Consider the following 21,076-nt stretch of genomic DNA (forward strand, 5'->3'; position numbering starts at 1 on the left):
CCGGCGTGGGCTGCGCCGTGGGAGGCAGCACAGGCACAGTCCCAGAGCTGGGAATTGCACTCTGGCAGGGCAGGGATCCCACCTTCATTCTGGGCCCTGGTACTGTCAGAATCCCGAATTCCTGGCACTCAATTCCCTGCTGCTGTGGGATATTTTTCTATTCAGGAGGTGAAGCTTGGCTTATTTGCCTTGCAGCTTTTGCAACGCTTCTTGCTTAAAGGAGAATTAACTTGTTTGGGTCTTTGTTGCTAGCTGTATATGCTGGAAACATTTTGATTAAACACTGAGGAAAGAATGAGATAAGGCTGTTGATTAGTTAGAATTGAACCTTTTCCTTTTACTCCTAAACTTAGAACAAAAACCAGACATTTCTGTTTTCATTGCGGTCTATGTAATTAACTGCATGAATAAGCATACAGCACTTCTGGAAACTAATACTCCTGAAAAAACCTCAAACACGTTCTGTTTAAAATATTATAATCTCTGGTGATTTCTGCAGTTACTGATGTTCAGACCATGGACCTCTAAGGCGGGAGTGTTACAGGGAAAACAGGGTGAGCTCTAGGTCTGTCCTGGGGTGAACAGACTGGTTGAGACAAAACCTGCTTGCAGTCCATGTCGGGCACCCAGGTCAGCTCCTGGTATAGAGAGACAAACCCAAAAATATTCAGCTATGAGCCAAGAAGAAGAGGGAGAAGGTTACCTCCTCTGGGCCATCCTCCACTCCCACACAGATCCCTCCAGTTTCCCTGGACTCAGGAGCTCCCTGGCGTGTGGACCTCTCCTTCCTGCTTCCAATTTGATGGTGAATGTGAAGAACACACGATCTCCCCACGAGTGTACCCCGGTCAGATGTGGTTATACAAGAAGTGCTCAGATTTTCCTGAGAAATGAGGAGCACGGGGGAGCTTTGTGGAGTCCCTGCCTGCATTAATCCTTTCTCCTGCACCTTTTTCTTCTCCGTGGCTTCCTCGGCACTTGAGAATCCATTTGGTTGCAGGCTTTGGGAAGCCTTGCTGGCTGCCCAGCAGGCAGGTGCATTTTTTCCTTGCCGAGTTTCAGGAGGATTTGTTTTCAGGAGGATTTGTGCGGCACCCTGGCTTCTGAAAGCAGGACACTGACAAGCCAAGTGCCACGCTGTGACAGGTGGTCACTGCTGAGGTTAAACCCGAGTTTTGCTGTGGTCTTGCGTTAGCAGCTTTGAGTGACAGGTTCCCCCTCCTGAGCTAATTCACCCTCCATCTTCATGTTTCTGTCTGCCCAGCCCGGCACTGAGGGCCAGGAGGGTGACTTCAAAAGGAAAGGGTCGTTTACACTTGGCTGCCTAGAAATGTTTGGCTCTTAGTTCCATCCAAAATTCAGTGGAGATGGTGAGGTTCAAAGGGTGTCTTTAAAAGGGAAGGGCTGGGATTTTTTTTTTTTTTTTTTCTTTTCATTGAGTAGGTCTTTATTTCTTTGCTCTTTGTTTGGTTTTTCCAAGCTTGCAGTTGGCTTTTATGAGAATTCTTTAAAATTGTGGCTCCTGGAAGGGACTTTTGTCAGACTGGGGTCTGGTGATGGAATTTTCCGCATCAGGCAACAAAGGATAGTGGTCTGAACCCTCTGCACAGAGCAATATTTTCTTGTGTTTGCAGTTCTTACACATTTTCTGTGTGAGTAGAAGAACATTCCTTGAAGACTGGCCAGGAATAGATCTGGAATAGGCTGCCTTTGGGAGGCAGTGCTTCCTGTTGATTAATTTAACATCCCACCTTGCTGATCCAAATGTACTCGTTGTGTGTGAGAGGATGGGTGAGTAAAGATGGCAAAATAAGATTCTCGTTGCCAGCAATTGAATCCGCAGTGCGAGATGCATCCAGGGCTGAAACTCCATATCCCTGCAACAAGAGGCACAAATGAGGCTCCAGACATCAGCCTTGTTCCCATCCTCTCCCAACAGGACAGCTCCTTTCCCTGGGCTGGAATGTGGTGATGGGACAGTGTTGGGTGCTGAGGGCGCCTGGATGTCCTCGGTGCTTGGGGTGGCACTGCAGAAATGGGGCTGGTGTGGGTTTCCCTACCTGCTGTGTTTGGGATCTTTCTCGTTGTCCCAAATTTGGTCTCATCTCTTTGTGTCTGACTGACAGAGCAGTGCTGCTGTCCCTGAGGGCTGAATACAGCTTTGTCACCTGTTGGGACAAGGTGCCCTCTCCTCTTCTCCTGTGCCTAATTTCTCACTCTGGCTCGGAGCTGTGCTTGTTCCTCAAGGAGGAAGGAGGGAACACACTCAGGCTCTTTGCCACGGGGCCCAGATCTACCAGAACTAGGCTGGTGAGGTTGGCAGAGGACAGTCTCTACCTGACTGGCACGACATTCGTCGTCAGTCACATGTTGACTTCTGCGCTCAGGCAGATGTTGAGGCCAGCAGATAAATATGCTGCCTGAGAAGTTATCTAAATAAATTTTCCAGATCAAGGCACCGCGCAGAAGAGCCAAGAATAATTAATCTCCGAGTGCCTGGGTGAAGCAGCTGTTCTCCCAGCACAAGGGGGAGAAGGGGAGGTGAGGAGGGTCCCAGGTAAACTTGGTACAAACTCTGCAGCTCCTGGGGACCTTGGAGGCAGGAAAGCTTTTCTACCTGACCCAGCTGGGTTAAGGGCAAGACATCCTCATCCCAGAGGAGAAAGAAAGGTTTCAAAGTGGCTTTTTTGGGGCAATCATTGACGGCTTGGGTTTTTTTTTTTTTTTATGGGAATAGTGAGTTGTCAGTCTGTGTACAATCAAGCTTCACTTCCACTCCTGCCACCTCCTCTTTGCTCACTGCTTCTCCCATCTCTCTCTCCTGGACTGGTGCCTCCTGCTTTTCCTTGGGAGTGTTTTTCCTGCCTACTGCTGTCTCTTTTCTCCCTGTGCTGATTCACAAGGCCAAACCCGTCAGCCTTGAGGAGTTTCTGAGCTCAGGCTGCGTGTTGTGCCTCTCTTGGCACGTTCCCTGAGCATCCTGCTCCAGCTGAGGCCTCAGAATCACCCGTGGGTGTCTGAAAGGAGAGGGTCCCTCCCTTGGCATCTGGGTCAAGCCCACCTCAATTGGCAGGAGTGGGAAACACCTGCATTTCCTTTAGCCTCCGTGGGAGCTGCAGGTGTTCAGGCCCTTTTGAGAACACGCAACTTTTTAAATGTGTGCACAAATGTTGGATTTGATTTGGTCTTTAAGTGCTAGCATTTGAGTTTTCTCATCTTGCTGCTGTGTGTGTGTGTGTGTGTCAGTAGAAATAAGTATGGATGGGACTTGGATGGGAGCAGTCTCCCACTGAGCCCGGGGCTGTCTGGTGTTGTGGATCCCAGCTCCCTGTGCCACCCACTGAAGGCTTGTTAATTCTGGCAACCAACCTGGGGCAAAGTCCTGGACTAATATTTGTCTGCTCCCCTTTAAAGATTCAACACCTACTGTCACGTTAGCAGATTCCTGGCAGATGCTTCTTGCAGATATTTGAAATGCTGATGTTCCAAATGGGTTCTGATCCAAAGTGCTCATCCTGCAGGTGGAAGTTTTACCTCATAAATTCATTAATTGCCAGATCATTGTTAAAATCGTTACTTTTTTTTTTTTTTTTTTTTACCATTTCCCCCATATTTATTTAACACTTGCTCTAGATTTGCACTTCTGGTCCATTGTGGGTGTTGTCTGTGTTTTAATTTCCCATTCTGTGATTTAAGTTCCCATCCCAGCTCTGAAGGAAAGTACAGGACCAATTTTAATGACAATGTACAATTGTACTGACATGTCCCAAAGCCTGGGGAAACCTGTCCATTAAAAAATAATGGAGTAGGAAGTCCTGGCATCAAGTAAAGCCTTGAGTGAAATTCCATAGCTTCATGGACTGTTAATTCTTTATTAGGTTTTCCTAAGACTGAGATAAAAGGCATTTTATCTTTTTTAAGGTTTGCATTAACATGTCATTGAGTTTTATAGATACATTGATCTTCATTTGGCTAATCGGGAAAGGGTAATAGAAATGTGTGTTAAATGCCAGAGCAAAGATAACTCTGGAACACTTCAAATTTTTGTGTTATTTTTATTTATTAAGTTTTCTTCAGATACAGGACTGCGGTCACTGGCAAGTTGTGAAACTCCTCTCACTGTATATTTTTATTGGCTGTCCTGTCTAATTTTCTTTTTTTTGTTTGTTTTTTCCTTTTTTTTTTTTTAATCTGCCTTCACTCTCGAGTTAATTTGGCAGTGAAGTTGATGCGTCTTCACTAAAAACCAACAGAGTGAATTGACAAGATTTTAAAAGATACTGTTGTGTCTGATGCATTCTTGCCTCTCTTGGCTATCTGAGAGTCTTCTTTTTACACTGTGTTCCAATCTGAGATGGAGCAGTGGAGTGTGTCTTTGGATCCAGAGACAAAAGCTCAATCTGACTGATGTCAATTTTTTTTTTTCCTGCTTCTGCCCACGAACAAAGATGAATGTTTGCAGTTTTCCAGAAAAATGTTCCATGGATGTGGCTGGGATGAGGGAGGTGGCACATGGAGCACCTGGGAAGATAAAGACAATTCTTTATTCCCTTCCCTTAACAGTGAAATCTGGGCTTGGTGGAAGCTGGAGGGACTTTGGGATCCAGACAGACGTTGGGGTTTCTCTCTGGTCTTTTTTGGGTCAGCAGCCCTCAGGAATCATCAGCGCCTCGCTTGGCTCGGGAGGCTGCATCTTCTCCCAGGGGTTTAATTGTGCCTGTCTCCAGAGAAACAAATCCCTCACACCAGACTCACTGTGTGCATTTAATAAGGAAGTCTCTGTGGATAAAACTTTATTAACAGCTGTCATTGTTAATGAAGATTGGGCAGTGGTCGGTGTATTAGCTCTCTGTTGAAGGCGTGTGAGGGGGAAATAAAATGAAAAATTATTTTTGCCTTCTCTGTGCTGAAGCTGTGCATCCTCCACCAGCTCTGCATGTGCACAAGGGAGGGCCAGGGGGATTTTTGGAGAGAACTCAGCCCTGGCTTGGGTGCTTGTTCCCAGCCTCGTCACATCTCAAGGCACCCTGAGAAACAGGGAATGAGTGAAGCACTGACTCAAATCCCCTGGGCAGCAGAGTGTGCTGATCCCCTTCCCTGCTGTCGCCTCTTGGGGGAAAATCTTCCCCTCCTGCTGTTGAAAGGTCTGAAATGGCTTCACTGACAGGGAACGGGCACAGCTTGGGTGGTTTCAGAGATGGTCCCTGTTGTGTCCAGGGTTTATTCCATCCTTTCCTTGCCAAGGCAAGGCATCAGAGCAGCTCAGATCTTACATCTCATCCTCAGCTCCCAGCCCTGCAGCCTCCAGCAAATGCTTATTTTAGCACCAGCTGGCTCTGGTACCTTTGAACTCTGTGATATGAGATTAAATGTTAATTTATTACATATCATTATAGGATTATATGTTATCTCCAGGATAATGGAATCCAAATGTTAGAATAGCATGTTTGAGATTTAGTGCTTGTACACATATCCCTCCACTCAGGAAACAAGAATTGCTTAAAGGCAGAAGACTGAACAGGAGGCGAATTAATCTGTCTGATCACAGCTAGCCCAGAGCTCAAGCTCTGGGAGAGTAAAACCAGAGGATCATAATCTTTTTGCAGAGTTCAGAGGCAGACAAGTTGACTGCATTTTCTAAAAAATAAATAAGTCTGAAGAAATTGTTATCTGCTTTGGCTGTTCCATGGGCAAAATCCCATGGATAAATTATGCAGTGCGAATTATGTGCTTGGCTCTAGATATAAATGCCAGACAAAGCAGAGTGCTGGAGTGACCTGGATGCTGAATTTCTGCAGAATTTCCTTCTCCAGGCTGTGGGGAGGTGAGCAGTACTGGACGTAATAAGATCTGACTTGAACTTGAATTGACTCAAACTTGAGCTGCGCTTGTGATGTCTCCACACAGAGGTTTGGAGGTGATGCCACGAAGCAGAAGGTGAACACGGCTCTTTCGCTGTCCCTGTCACTGCCCATGATGGCATTTTCACACGGGCAGATGCTGATGCTGAGCTGTCATGAGCTGCACTCTCAGCACACGGAAATGCCGTGCCCAGGCGCGTCGGGCTGTGATAGTGATGTCCTGTGACTCCTACTCGATTTTATAATTCCCCTGCCATTGAGAAAAGAATTAGATCCAGCTTTTTGCCTTCTCAGGCAATCTCAAATCCGGTCTAATTTACTCCTCTTGACTCTTGGAGGGTTTGAAAATGCTGTCAGCTAACGCTCATTATCTTTTATTGCATTAATACATTGACATGAGCGAACCACACAGCGAGTGTGACCTCATCCAGATTTGGGTTTTGCTCAAGAGTTTTTATTCTTTGCCTCTAAGTTAATAATTGTCTGTGAGCGAGGTAACTGTGCTCGGTGCCTCGCAGCACGGAAGTCACAATAAGGTTTCCCTCTCTTTACACACAAATGTTTTGACAAGATCTCCTTGAACTGCCTCCTCCGGAGCTATTGGGAATTTTCGTTGTGCTTAGAAAAATCAAACTCTCAATTGCGAATCGGCGGCGGGGAGAGAAACAAACACCCGAGGAGTCCTCGGGAGCTGCTCTCCACGTGGGAATGACAGAGCTGCAGCCTTCGATTGCTGCGGGAAGAGAAAAGCGGGACCGGAGGAGGGTTATTTTGGGGTAGTTTGTCCTTTCTGACAGCATCTGCCAGTAAATTTGTAAAACGTGTCAAATGTGTTTTCATAAAGTAAAATAATGCGTCCAAGCATGAGAAATCGTGCTTTGTTCTGGTGCCGGGATGTGCTGGAGCAGGGGAGCGGGTCAGCAATCACACTTGGGATGCAAAGCTCTCTCACTCCCGAACAAATTAATGGAGTCGCTCCAGGCTGTTGTCATTCCAAAAATAAAACGTCGAATTAAGCACAGAAATCTGAGACAAACCAGAAACTTTTGTTCCGGGTGTTTTGGGGAAGGGAAAAGAAGCAGGCTGTCGTTAGGAAGGGAGGGTTTGTGTTTTGACGTGCCGTTCCTTGAGAGCTCGGTGATGTCTGAACTGCAGAGTTTGGCCTGTGTGGTTTCTCCTGGGGGTGGCAGAGAGCACATATTGCTCTTGGGAGTCTGCTCAGTGTAATTTTGGCTGCTGGTGAGAGCAATGCTAAGTGCAGGTTGAAGCTTGGCTTTGAGAAAAAAGGCCCAGACGCCTCTGAACTAATAGTAAAGCCATGGAGCTTTATTTATTTTATTTTTTTTTTGAAGCAGCTAAAAGGCTGCATGACCTCACAGGTCTCTTTCCTGGAACTTTGTAGCTTGTGCTTGGATTTCCCAGTGGGAAAACTCCCTGACCTGGCGAGGCTGCACACACTTGGAATGATCTCTGTGCGTGTGTGTTTGCAGGACGGGGACACAAATCTTGCTGCAGGCGACTGCCTGCGCCTCTGGAGCTCAGCAGGGAGTTTGGTTTTCTGAGTGAAAGCTCACTTCTTTCCACAGACCCAAACGGTGCCAAGGTTTAACCAGGAATTTCACTGCCTACTCTAACAGTGCCCCAAACCAGCGTGGCCAGCAGGGTCAGCACCCAGTGAGTGATCCAGAAATGGGGAATGAGAGGAGAATTTCTCCCAGGCTGCGAGCTCAGAGCTGTGGGTTTTGCTGTGGGTGTCTCTGTTTTGTGTTTTTTGGTGGTCCCCAGCAGGGCCACGCGTGGCACAGACTCCTCCTGGCGTTACAGTCACGGCGGGATGTGGATGCGTGCTGGTGAGACAGAGGATTTTCTCTGCATTCAAGACATATCTGTGCTCTTAATAACTTTACAGGGGGTTCATTGTAAGCTGCTTTTGTGGTTTCACGCAGCTCTTTGGGCCCCATCAGTTCGGAGCTTTGAAATAAAAGGAGGGAGAATCCAGTGGCAGCCCATTGTTCTGGGGGAAGAAAGACTTCGGACCAACCTTCCTGCTCTCTGACAGTGCCTCTGGAGAACCAGCATTTTAATATCCTGTGATTTTCAGCTCGTGCAAGGAATTTTCCAGTATCTCCAAAGAGATGCTTACATGGGGAGAATCAGAAGTGCCCTAAAATGATGTACCTGTGTAACCCGTGGCTGCAGGAATGTAGAAAGTCTGTAGGATGAAAAACTTCCAGTTCCTTCTCTTCGTTTTGGGTTTAGGTGTAATACTCAAGGCCACTGACTACAGTCACAAGCTGGGGTTTGTAAAGAGAAGCACAACCAAAAATCTGTGTCCTCCAGAGGCTGAGGGGGAGGGATCAGCCCAAGCCAGGGGAGAAATTTTTGCTTAGGGGGAAAATGGAAAACGCTGAAGCAGATTTAGGGAAGGATCCCTTTGAAATGACATTTGCTCCTTAAAATGTGAGTGCAAGAAATGCATTCAGCCCTGTGCTCCTTTGTGCTGTTTTAATGCTGAACCCAATCTGGGAGGAATGGCAACCTGCCTTAGTGATTTGGGGAGCAAAATAGGCCTCCTGAAAATTCGGGAAGGGGAGTTGGGAGGGATTTTATGGTCCCTGGCAGGCAGCTGTGCCGTGGTGCCGTGGGATGCTGTTTATCCCAGTGCCCCTGGTTCCCTGCCCGTCCTTTTGAGGTGCCGTTTGCTGAGGGGGGTGAGGGCATTCACCCCAGTCCTTTCCTGCTGTGCCAGGGAGGAACTTTTTGAGAAATGGGGACGCACTTTGCTGTCCAACCTCAGCTGCTGAGATCAATATCTGCAGCCAGGGAGTGGTTTTAATAAAAGGACTTTCTCTCAGCTTTCCTATCTCCATGACAGATAGACCCCAGCTAACATAAATCCCGGCCTTTCTCCTGTCACTCTCTTGGCTTTGTGTGACGTGTAGGTGTTTTGACACAGAATACAAATATTTCACAGCTGGCTAATGGTTTGGAGCATATATTTAAAAGATTTACTTTTGCAATCACCTGGCGCCTTTAGTGAATGTGTTTGCCTTGTAAAGCCTCTCTGTTATTTGGAGAATATATCCACACACTCCCATACATGTATTCATTTTCTGTTGTCCATGAAATATCTCTGAGGGAAAATGAGTTTTGCTTTGGATAATGGTAGGGAGCCCTCTCCTAACCTTCTTTTTAGCAATGAGAACCTCCAGTGGCCGTGACAAACCTTATTTATCAGGTGCCAGGAGGGATGCACAGGGGTTGTCAGTGCTGGCAGCTGCATTAACAGTTGTTTCTCCTCTCCAGGTAACCAGAACAAAACCCCTCCGTGGTTAATCAGGCGTTTTTTAAACTTCGGTTTAACTTGCAGTAGTAGCTCTGCGTTTCAGTCCTTTCAGCTGATGAATTTGTGACCTTTAGCCACTGTTCTAATGTCTCTAATTGTAAGTGGCAGGACAATTTCCCAGTTGCTGTTGTGTAAGAGATGCAGAGAAACTTGCCAAGAGCAGCCTGTGACTTTTAACCACTGTCTTAACAGCCCTGATCGAAACTAAAAAGGCAAGTTAGGCCAGCGATGAGCCCAGCAGAGCAACAATAAATGAGAAAACTCATCCTTTGTTCAGCACCATCCCTGCTCTGAGGTGTGGGCAGCCAAAGCAGCTTTGTCAGGGTCTGCACCGAGGTGGCCGTGGCTGTGCTGGGGTGAGATGGGGAGAAAGTCTGTCCTCCAACTCGGGCAATTCTGAGCGGGAGGTGGCACAGGGGCTTTACTCCTCGGGCTGCAGGATGAATACGCAAATACATTTTGATGAACAAGCTGGACCTCCTCCTTCCCAGTAATAACACTGTCAACAATCATCTTCCCAGACAACGCAAATAATGAGGCAGTGGCTTAACAAGGCAGTTCCTCCACCCTTTATCAGCAGAGCCTCGTTTCCTTGAAACAGGCTAAATCTCTAATCTGGGATAGTATATATAATACACTGTAGTATACTATTGTAGGATATAATATACATACTATATGTACATATATAAATATATATATTTCATATGGATTATGTATATATTTATATTATATGTATTTATATATAAAATATATTATACATATACTATATTATAGTATATACACAACATATACAATATAATACATATTACATATACTATATAATATATATGCATTATAATAATATACTGTTACAGTATATATAATAAATATATATAATCTGGTATATAATGCTGGGTATAGCGCTGCTCTAAGGGGTTTTATTTTCAACCAAGCAAAAAAGTCAGGGTAAACTTTGCATATTTGTCTGAGGCATTTACTTCACCCCTTTTTCTTTGCTCGAGTGTCCTTGTTTAATACTGTGGCATCTTGTTTTGCAGTTGCTTTAGTGTCGCCTGGGATGTGTGGCAGGTGAGGGAAAGCAAATGAAGAGTGACTGGACCAGGTCAGGGCACAGACCCACCTGGCCCAGCAGCCCCCAAAAGCAGATCCTTGGTAATAAAGAGCAAGATCCAGCAATCACAGTTTGTGTTTCCCCTAAATGTGCTCTCAGCAGCCTGGGGCAGAGCTCCTGCCTTTGCCTACCCCTGATTTAGGGAGCAGAGGGAGCAATGTTCCCTCTGGAGTCCAACACTTCACGTTTCCCTTGCCAGGCTAACAGCAATTTTGAGCCTTCTTGTTTTTCTCCAGTTTTCCAAACTTTTGCTGATAGAGAATCCTGAATTAATCTTCAGGCCTTTTGGGCATTGGATTACACTCTGTCCCAGTCCTTTCTGTGACAGCAGTGCTGGAAGTGGCATGGGATGCTAATCCTTCTGTACCTATTCACTCAGTCGGAGAGGAAAAGGCATGAAAGCCAATTGCTAGTCCAAGCTAAATTTAGATTTATTCAGTTGGAGTTAATTATAATCTTTATTTAGTCCCAAGCGATGCCTTCTTATCATACACTTATTATAGCTGAGAAAATTAATTTTTATTCTACCATAAAGGTGAATGTAATAATCTGGGTTCAGGGAAGGGATTACTTTAATAAGATTTATAGGCAGCCTTTCAGACAGCACGGTTTTATTACTATCTGTAGGTGGCCTTGCTGCACATATGTCTTTCAGTATGGGTGACTGTGCAAAATGCAGGCAAGCAAAAAACTCTAGAAAGCACCAGCTCAGAAACTTCACCATCCAACTTAATCTGCTGGCAGTGGCAAGCAGGGAACACAATTTGGAACACAATGACACAATTTATGGCTGAGTGTGTGGCCTGATCAGGGACTTCATTCATATGCATGGTTTAATTTTGCACTTAAAAATGTATTTTAGTAGACAAAAGATTTATGAGGCCAGAGATGTTGCTTTAAAGCTTTTTTGGAAGCACAGTGCTGGGTAAACACAGGCGTGTGGTTTGTCTATTACTCCAGCCCACAAAACCGGGTTCCTTAATTGTGCTTCCCACTGTACAAGGTCCCTTTCCCTTTCCCTTTCCCTTTCCCTTTCCCTTTCCCTTTCCCTTTCCCTTTCCCTTTCCCTTTCCCTTTCCCTTTCCCTTTCCCTTTCCCTTTCCCTTTCCCTTTCCCTTTCCCTTTCCCTTTCCCTTTCCCTTTCCCTTTCCCTTTTCTCCTTCCCATTTTAATGTCCACCTGCTAATTGTCTTCTCTTTGGTGGCATTACAATATTTTTTCCTCATAGAAGACTTTAGAAAACCTTCTTATATTTAGGCATGCAGACATTGGTTTCCTCTAAATGAAAGCCTCTAAAACTTTTGGGAGGAGAAGCCCAGAGTCATCTGGGCAGCAGAAGTTTGACACAGACATTTGGAGATGTGAGTGTGAGACACTGTCCCAAGCCAACAAAAGTTAATTGACCTCTGTTCAGTTTTAGATGTCTGGATTAAATTGATTTTTTTTTAATTGCATCCTTTTTCTTGTCTTTCCAAACCAGCTGCTGGTCCAGCAATGTTTTGCAAAGCAAATCTCTGTCTCCACAAATGTGTAATCAAGATTGAGTGTAAGGACCATGAATTGGTTGCAAGTCCTACATCAAATTCCATCCTCACATCAAATTAGGATAAGAAGAAGAGAGAATGAGAAATTCAAGGGGTTTTATCATCTTTTCTCACACTATTTTTTTTTAATATATCTTGACAGCTTCTGGTCTGACTTTAATGTTAAAAATGTACTGGGAGCAGTTCTAAACTCTTTCTTGCTTTTGTATTTTCAAGTTATGCTGTTACAGCTGAGAACACTGATTGTCATGATGTTTGTTTTTTTTTTTTTTTTTTTCTCTGTGGGGTTCACAGGATAACCAAGCCAAGCAGTGAAGGAGTAGAACTTGTTGTGAATGGACGGTGATGGAATTTTTCCTACTTCAGCTGGGTGATGGAATTGTGCCCCTCAGGGGGGGAACTGTGGAGGGTTCTCCTCATTTTCCTCATGAATGTAAAACTGAGGAGATGAGTCACAGGATGGGCTCTGAATGTAGGAAGTAAACAGTGACATCCTCCTTTCCTGGGTATTTCATTGCATTTGGAGTGAGTCAGGGAGAGCACGAGGCGAGTGCTCATCCTAAATCCTCTCACAGCCCAGCCTTAGCCTACTCGCAGTGCAAAAATGATGAATAAACTCGTAGTAGACTTCCACACTGTAATCATCCTCCTCCTTTTCCTCCTGCCAGGCTCAGGAGTCAGAGTTTTGCCAGCTGTAGCCAGGACAAATCACCTTGACCAGCCCCTGGGGTCTCTGAACAAGCATCCCGTGCCTATGTGAGAGAAAACGACCTACACAGCTGGTCCAGAATTAATTATTTGCCTATAATTTATGAGTTCCAGAATAGCTTTCCTTGTGTGGACACCCTATTCTGGGTTACAGTGTGTTTTTATTCAAGGCTAATTCCTGCAATTCCAGAACAAAAAAAAGAAAAAAATTTCTCCTGAACAGAGGCATTTTTATAGTGGAATAATGTACATGTGTAGTTTGATCTTTATGGTGTTTCAGCAAGGGCTGGTGGGAGGGGCTGGTGATTTTTCTCCTGTACAGACAAGCCATTGATTGCCTCTGTGAGTCATGGATAACATCATAGCACTTACTGGCACCACATTACTTGAAATTATTCCTCTTTTACAAAGAGGAGTGTCTGTATGAGCTCGCTCTGCAGTTCTGATGATGCAGCAGGAAAGAGGAATTTTAACGTTTTCACAGTTTTTCCACAGGTGCAGGATTGGCTTCTTGTTTGTTTTCAGAGGGAAAAAAGGGGATTGAAAGAGTTGCAATTTTAAACAGTTGTTGTTCCTTGCACCTCCAGCTTCAGAATTACTGATGGCTTATGGAAGATTTGGCTCCTGTTAGGTAGTTTGCTAAAGCAGGGAGAAGATTTCGATGTGAAGTTTGGGGTTATATTCCATCAGGAGCTATTTTCCTTTTTAGCTATAAAATGATGGTTTAAAAAGACTTTCCTCTAACTACAATTCAAAACAGATGCATTGTTTTTAACACCGACCTGCCACTGCCACCGCTCTCTTCCAGTAGGATGCTTGTTTTATTTCTTGTTAAAAAGTACGAGATCTAAGAAGTGTAGCTTTGATGAAATCTTGAAGTTCCATGAATGACAGATTTTTATTTCACAGTCCACAGCTGTGGCTTTGCATCTCTTTTAGTCCTGGGCCACTTTTTTGTGGTGGCAGTCCAGGGTCAAGTGAGACTAAAACCGAAAACGATGAATAATTTTATTGTTAGATTAAAAAAAAAAAATAAAAAAATCAAGAGAACAGAAGTGAAGCTTCGTTTGAGGCCTGAGCTGGGCAGGGTGAGGACCAGGAAGGGGCATCTCTGATGCTCAGCATTGCATCGGAGAATTGCAAGCGTGCAAGAATTGCATGTTCCTTCCTGTGCCTGGTGCTTTCCTCTCCCTCTGAGCCTCAAACATCACAGCATCACAAGGGTATTTTCTTCCATCTCAGAGTTTGCAGGGTGAGCTGGGCTGTGAGGATATTCACCAACCCTTGAGGGAAGGATTCTGAGGATAAAATGGCAGTGATGATGTTTTAAAAGCTGACCTGTTGCTCCAGGGGGTCAGTAGTGGGTTAATCCAAATGAGTGTCTGAGCAGGGGCAAAGCTCCTGCAGAGAACTTGTCACAAGGTGAAAGTCTTCCCAAAATCCCAACGAAACATCTCAATTCCCATCCAACAGTCTGTTCTTTCCACACATCTCCCCTGAACACCCCCAGTGCCCCAGGGATGTGAGCAAACCAGATTGTTCTGTCGGAGAAAGCACTGGGGGGTTCTGGGGATGCTCATTTGGTCTCCACTCACTTTTCCTCAGCTCTCGTTCTCTTTTGGTGCCTAATTAGAATGAACCCACGTTCTGGTCTAATGTTCTGCCCTCTTTGATCTTGCTGGAGTGCTTATTAAAGGAGCAGGTGATTTTTTCCTCGCATTTCTGCACACCAGAAAGCTCCAAAAGTGCCTGATTTCTGATTGTTGCTGTAAGGAGATTGATGCTGAGCTGCTGATGCGCTGAATTAAAAAGGTGGGGTGTCGGCCTGCCGTGGTATGAAGTATTTCTTTTTAGATCTTCCTTACAGCATCATAAAACGCTGCTAAATTCAGATATCATATTTTGTAGCAGGCTGGTTCCAGGACAAAGCCCAGCCCTGTCTATGGATGTTTATGGCTTCCCATATAAGCCTTCAGACAAAATTTGTGTCTCATTTTGTTTGAGTTACAGCGGGATGATATCCTAGTCCTCGTACCAGCTCCGAGCAGAGGCACTGAAAAGTTGCCACTGTAATGAAATGGAGGAGAGGGGAAAACATCCCTTTTAAACTTCCTATAAATCACTGCTTGGGAGAGATAAAATATCTGCATAAAGTGTGTGTGGGAGCCCTGTAATGTAAACACAAATGCATTTGAGCCTTGTCTTGTTTTTGGATTGCAACTGTGTCCGTGTTTAAATCTCCTCTGCAACCTGGTGTGCTTTGGGAGGAGGATTTTAGCTCTTGCTCCAGAAATCGGAGGGTTCTCTTGCTGCTCTGGCTCCTTGTCATCTGCTTGGTTGCTTATCTGTACGGCTGCAAAGTTTTTGTGATAAATGCAACTTCTCAAAAGTATTGCTTTCAATCGTGGTTCCGTTTACTTACAATTAATCCAGAAAGGGGGTTGTCTGCATTTGAATTTTTTAGCCAAGTACCCTTCCTTCTCTGTCTGTTCAGCTTTCCCAGGATCAAAGTTCACTTTCTGCTCCTGAGTTGGGAAGTTGCCCAATGGCAGGAAATGTCAGAGTGCCCCATAAATAAATAAACAAACCAACCACAGAGCAGAAATGGGGCTGCTCAAACATCCCTCGGTGACTTTCTGCCTGGGGAGGGAGAGCACCCACCGCCCAGCATCCCCATGGGGGTGAGAGACGAGGAGGGGAAGGACCAATTGACAAAATCCCGTCAGTTTTCCCGAGGAGAAAACGGGTTGTCCCATGTGTGATGTCACTGCCAGTGTCTCCTTTCACCGTGGGCTGTGCTGGTTCCAGAGCTGGGCTGATGTTTGTGGTGAGAGCAAGGCAGGGGACGTTTGCCTCTGGAGCTGAGAGGAAACCCCAGGCTGATCCCCACCAGTGGTGAGAGAGGATGTTTTTTGATAGAGTGTTCCCTGCTGAGGATTGTTTTTGGGCTGCTCTTGTATATTTTTGCATGTTTACTCACTCCCACAAAGAACATTCCAGTGGCTGAAAAACAATCCCCTTGACACAAGTAAATATACAACAAAAGTGTTGTGGTGAAATGAGAGGCATTTAAACAAGTGTAGATTATATCAAACTATCAGAAAACAAACGACCAGAATTTCAACAGAGAATAAGAGTGGGGCAAAGTCAAATGGATGGGATTTGCCCTAGAATCTGTCTTTGATAAATGTAGGCTTTAAAAATACACAACCTGTGAAAAAAAAATAGCTTAAATATTAAGAGCTTTTATCTCTGCTAAATTGTGCCCGCGAGTATCTGAGTCATCTGGCTTGAACAGGTGTAATTGTTTGTGTGTTGTGTATCTGCTCTGCCCAGCCCTGACAAACAGTGAAATCACCACTCGGCTTCAGAGACACAACCAGAGCTTTGACCTTAGGCTCTGTCATTGTGCCTTTGTTATCTCTGTGCATTCTGGCGCTGCTGCATTTTAATTCCTTGGCTTTTCTGTTTGTTTCCTCTGAGGCGGTCCCAGGAGCTCGGATTCACCGGCTTTTGTAGGAATTGTTAGTTTGAAAGAGCCACTGTTTCTGGTGAAATGACAGCCCGGACAGAATATCTCTCACTATTAATTAGAGATCAGCCCAAACCAAAGATGTCTGTTTGATCCCTCCCTCCCTCCGGAATCTTTTCATTCCTGGGAAAAATCGCTCAGCGCTGGCTGGAGGATTGACCATTGTGCTGTAGAGAAACTTCTGTGGTTTCCAAATGTGTTTCATTCTCCTCAGGAATTAAACCAAAAAAATCTTTCTAAGTGTCTGAGAACCTTCTGTGTGTAAAGGATTTCTCCTTCTCTCAAGTTCACTCTTGCCTATAAATCCATCCCACTGAGACCTCTGTCAAACCCCATATAGTTTAGCGTGAAAAGTTTTGGTTTCAAGAACACGAAGCTTTTATCAGGTTCTCGCTAAACTTCCAAGCTGCTGACCTGGCAGAATGGATTGGGAGTGATGCAGATGCTCAACCCCCATTGCTTTTTGTGTTAGTGATGGTAGATCAAAGAAAATGTTCCGTTTTTACTGCTCAAACTGTTCCGTTTTACTGCTACTAATATTCAATATGCCAGTTTCTCTAGGCACATTGGAACGTGGGTGAGAAGAAGCTGAAAGTTGCATCTGATGATAAAAGAAATTTAAAAAAAAAAATAGAGTGCCAGTAAAAAGTTTTGAGAGTTAGATTGAGATCTGACCAACCTATCCTCTCTTTGTGGTAACCAGTCCTTGATTAATGGCTTTTGGGCAGATAACAGGTTGGGGAAGGTGGGAAGGGAGCTGATGCAGCCTGAGCTTTGAACAGAAGTGTTATTCCACGGTACCTGTGTCAGATTGTTCCATAATTGTGGCCTCCGGTATCGATCCCCTGTAATCCATTGCTTTTGCCAGAAGCTGAGGGCCGTGCTAAGCAAACATTTGAGTTGTCTCTCTGTTTCCTTTTCTCTTTGGCCCGCAGTGGTGGAGAGCCGAGGAGGGATCATGGACAGCATCCAGAGATTCTCCAACCTGCCAACGTATCTCCCTGCCAGCCCTCACGTCTCCAACGCCGACATTTTCTTCTTCCTCAAAGAAGCCAACCAGGATATCATGAGGAACTCCAGTTTGCAGTCCAGGGTGGATTCATTCTTTATATACAAAGCCAAACAGCCACCTGTCCTAAATGCCACGTATGGACCCTTTTCTGTTGAACAGCCCATCCCCTTGGACCTCATGCTGACTTCCGCGTCTTTTGGTTTCACAAACAAATTCACTTTTAACTGGAAATTAAAATCCCACATAATCAACAGCTCGATCTATTCCAACAAGCCTAAAATACAAACCCTGTTCTATATCGCGGGCAGGGACTGGGATGACTACGACCCCGAGGAGATGCTGCCTTGTGTGAAGATGTTTGCTTTCCTGGAGTCCAGAGAGGTGGTGGCCAGCTGTAGGCTGACAGGCCACCTGGGATTATGTGTTGTGGAGTTGGAATTGTCTCCCAGCTGGTTCAGCTCCCCTCCACCCCTGCTTTCAGAGGAAACAGCCTCCCTGGAAGGGATTACCGTGGAGCTCTTCTATAAGATTTACACAGTGGATGGGGAATGTTCTCCAGAGGATGCAAGATGGGAAAACAATATCCATGCAGGTGAAGAGAATGACCACCAGGCTTTGTCAGCTATGGAGAGGATTGGTAGCATCGTTGTTTACCCAAATCAAGACAAATTAAAGCAGTCCTCGCTGAGGGTGGATGAAAATATCATTATTCACTTACCACTCAGCCCGGTCAGAGAGGGTGACATTGTGACCTTCCACGTTTTCCTGGCTGATTACTCGCTGGCAGACCAGTTTGTTTTAAGGTAAGAGAATTTTTTAAGCGTTGTCTGCAAAACAAATAGGGGCAAATCAATGCTGGGCGTAAATCTTTGCTTATATTTAATGTTTTCATGAAAGAACTTCTGCATTTCCTCTTCAGTAGGAGAAAACTATAAATAGTCTTGAATTATCCATGTGGATGACACTTTTTGGAACATGGGCATTGATTTTAAAGTACAGGCTATAAATGCTTGTTTGATTATTTTTTTGTTTTAATTCTGTTTCCTTGCAGTCACAATTCTGCCTCTTAAATTCTGCCTCTGTAAGTCAGCCAGGGTAACTGCTGTGATGTGTTTTGCTAAAGAGTTTGCTGGAGGGTTTTCTGTTTCTTTGGTGAAGTTTCCTCTGTTTTTCTCGACTTTATTATCATCATCTTTCCAAAACGCACGGGCTGCATCTTGCACAGGTCAAATGTGGTGAGAACTCTTTTGTTGCATTGTACAAGAGCTGAGAGGTGAGGAAACGAGCTCAGCCTGTGCAGGAATCCTTTGGCAGAGCCAGGATTTGGGGCCAAACTTCACAAGTTGTCTTCAGTTTTCCTTTAAGATCAGCCCATCCTGCTTCTTCAAACTTTTAACTGCTTGCTTCGTGGCCCATTTTTGTTTTAAGTTTGGGGACTCTCTGTTGACCTCATCCTTGTAATGGGAGAATTCAGGCATTTCTAACCACCCCCCAGGGTTAGTGCTGCGTATTTGTTGTGTCCTTAGCTGTCAGACTCTGGGTTCAGAGCTGCACAGGGACCAAATTCAGAGAGAAATGTGAGCCAAACTGGGAGAATAAAAGGGCCAAAAGGTAATTGGAAAGTGTCGTCTGCTGTAAAGGGTGTGAGACTCTTGGGAAAGAAAGAAAAGAAACCTCAGAGCAGATTCGTTCCTTACTCTTCCAACTTTTTATCCAAGAACGATGGGAGCAGAACGTGACAGAAATGCACTTTGGGGACAGATGTTGAGGAAACAGACAGCAAAACCTTATGCAGCACTTTCAAATCATCCAGCATTTTGTGAACTAGCACATGCATATTAATAAAGTTACAGATTGCTGCCCGAACGGGGACGAGTGGTTCACAGCACAGCACTTTCAACGGGGGGGAAAATGTGTGAGAAATATAATGAGGTTTAACCAAACTTTTAAAGGTTTGGGTCAGGAAGAGGCTTCCTTTAAACACAACTTACTCGTGCTTTTCCTTGGATTTACTGTTTTTAATTTGTTAACTCTGAATTTGGCCAGCATCCACGGGCAGTAGATGGACCGGCCTCACGGAGCAGCGGGGGTTCAGCAGGCGTGCATTGATCCCCCGTGCTAGAGCAGAGAGATTATGGAATTTGCCTAAGGCTCTGCAAGGATTTAACATCAGCTCTTAATTCTCCGGGTTTTGTTCTCTTCCCCACACCACAGATAAAACTCCCAAGGTATTAGAGACAACCCAAGACGAGGATGTTTCCTTTCCGCTGGAATTTCTGAAATAGCATTTACCTCGTAACAAATGGTGTGCAAGGGCAGCGTTCTGATATTTCTGATATTTTGGAGATAGCCAAAAACCTATTGCGGAGACGCTTTTGAAATGCTGTCTTTCAAAAGCAAAAATAGATCCTGGAAGAACTGAGGGCTTCCAGGGAAGCAGAAAATGAGGGATGATCCACAGGAGCATGGCTGCTGCTGAGACCTCACCTTGTCCCACAGCCTCTGGGATTTGCATGGCTCCAGCTGCTCCAGATGTTCTCCCAACATGTGGAACATCAGAGCTCCCGAGCTGCTGGGAAGGCAGTCAGGTTTCCATGGGGATTTCCTCCTCTGAGAAGTGTATGGGATCTGTTCATCTCCAGGAAATGTTTCTGGTACAATAAATCAGCATGTTTTACGTGCCCAGAAATATTTCCTTGGAAAATTCACTGTTGGCTCTCTGTAGTCTAGCTTGTCTGGGCTTTTATTTGGCTTTGCTTGCGTTGTGCTTTTCATCAGAGATGCTGATTTTTATCTTTAAAAATAAAAATGCTGTATTTTTATTTACCCTCTCAGCTGAATGCTGCAAGTGAGAGGCAGAATGCAGTTCTGCTGGTGGTTCACCTGCCCCTTGGTATGGAAAGAGTACCTGCAACTGTCGCTGTGATTATTTGCAATGATATCTGTTGGGTCCATGGGGAGATTTTCCAGCTGAAGTTTCCGTGGAAGGCAGGGAGTGATGCTGAGGGAAATACAAGCACTGTAGTGCCTGCATCTAATTTATGCAGTTTCCCTCACCAGCTTTCCCTGTTTGTCTTCTCAATGCTAATGTCTGTGAAAACCCAGAAGGTTCTTATATACATAGAATTTCTGTGTCTTATAGCCAGAGAAAAAAATATGAAGTGAATGTTTGCTTTGGGAAATATATTTTTGCCTAATATAACTGATAGTTTTTAATCATATCTGTTGTAAGTGAGGCAGGGTCTGGCTCATATGAGAGGATAGATCAAAACCAAGTCATTCTCAGCACAGCATTTGATGCCAGCCTTCAGCTCTGACAGGATGCAAAGGAGCAGATATGCCCAATCTTATGCACCTCTTTGCTATTTCATGCCATGTTGCATAGTATTTTATTTAATGCTGGATTTTTCCTTGCAGGGCTGACTTCAGTTCTCATGTGGGAGCTGATTCTTTTTTGTTTTGGTGAAATCTGTGATTCTTGAGGAAGCTTGGAGACTGAAAAGCAGTCGGGAGCAGTTAGTTCCTTGATTCAGCAATGTGCTGTGCTGAGAGACACCCAAGTCTCATTTCCCCATCCTCCCAGTCGTGTCACTCACAGGGTGACACTGCAGTTGCTGGTGAAGCTCCAGCCATCACTTCCAGTCCCTTCCATCAGTCCAAACTGGTTTTGCTTGGCTTGATTTAAGTCTTGGCTGGCTGTCTTCCTTCAATGATTTGAATTTCAGGTGGAGTTGGAGCTCTGGCGGTGCTGTGTTTCAAATAAAATACATCTGTTTCTTTTCCTACTGGGGTGCAGCCAGCGTGGCCTGGTGTCAGTGAAGGACAGGGATGTGTCAAGGGGCAGAATTTGGGGACTAAATGTGCTTTTAGTGCCTTTGCTGTGCCTGCCACTCCTATTGCTGGCTTTGCTGACAGACGATCTATACACGTGTGCCATGAAATGTTTGTGACGCTGGAGATTA

General features: G+C 45.0%; 1 protein-coding gene across 1 annotated transcript in view; it reads left to right on the forward strand.

Annotated features, from left to right (window-relative positions):
• The window catches only part of TMEM132B (transmembrane protein 132B), a 223,519-nt gene that overhangs the window by 46,341 nt on the left and 156,102 nt on the right, over positions 1-21,076 (forward strand). Inside the window, exon 2 of the mRNA XM_066199441.1 lies at positions 17,038-17,917. Coding sequence (XP_066055538.1) covers positions 17,038-17,917 — 880 coding nt within the window. The remainder of the gene's footprint in view (positions 1-17,037; positions 17,918-21,076) is intronic.

The sequence above is a fragment of the Chamaea fasciata genome, unplaced genomic scaffold, assembly GCF_029207755.1.
Source record: "Chamaea fasciata isolate MVZ Bird 193981 ecotype frontalis unplaced genomic scaffold, bChaFas1.0.hap1 SCAF_18, whole genome shotgun sequence".
Lineage (NCBI taxonomy): Eukaryota > Metazoa > Chordata > Aves > Passeriformes > Sylviidae > Chamaea > Chamaea fasciata.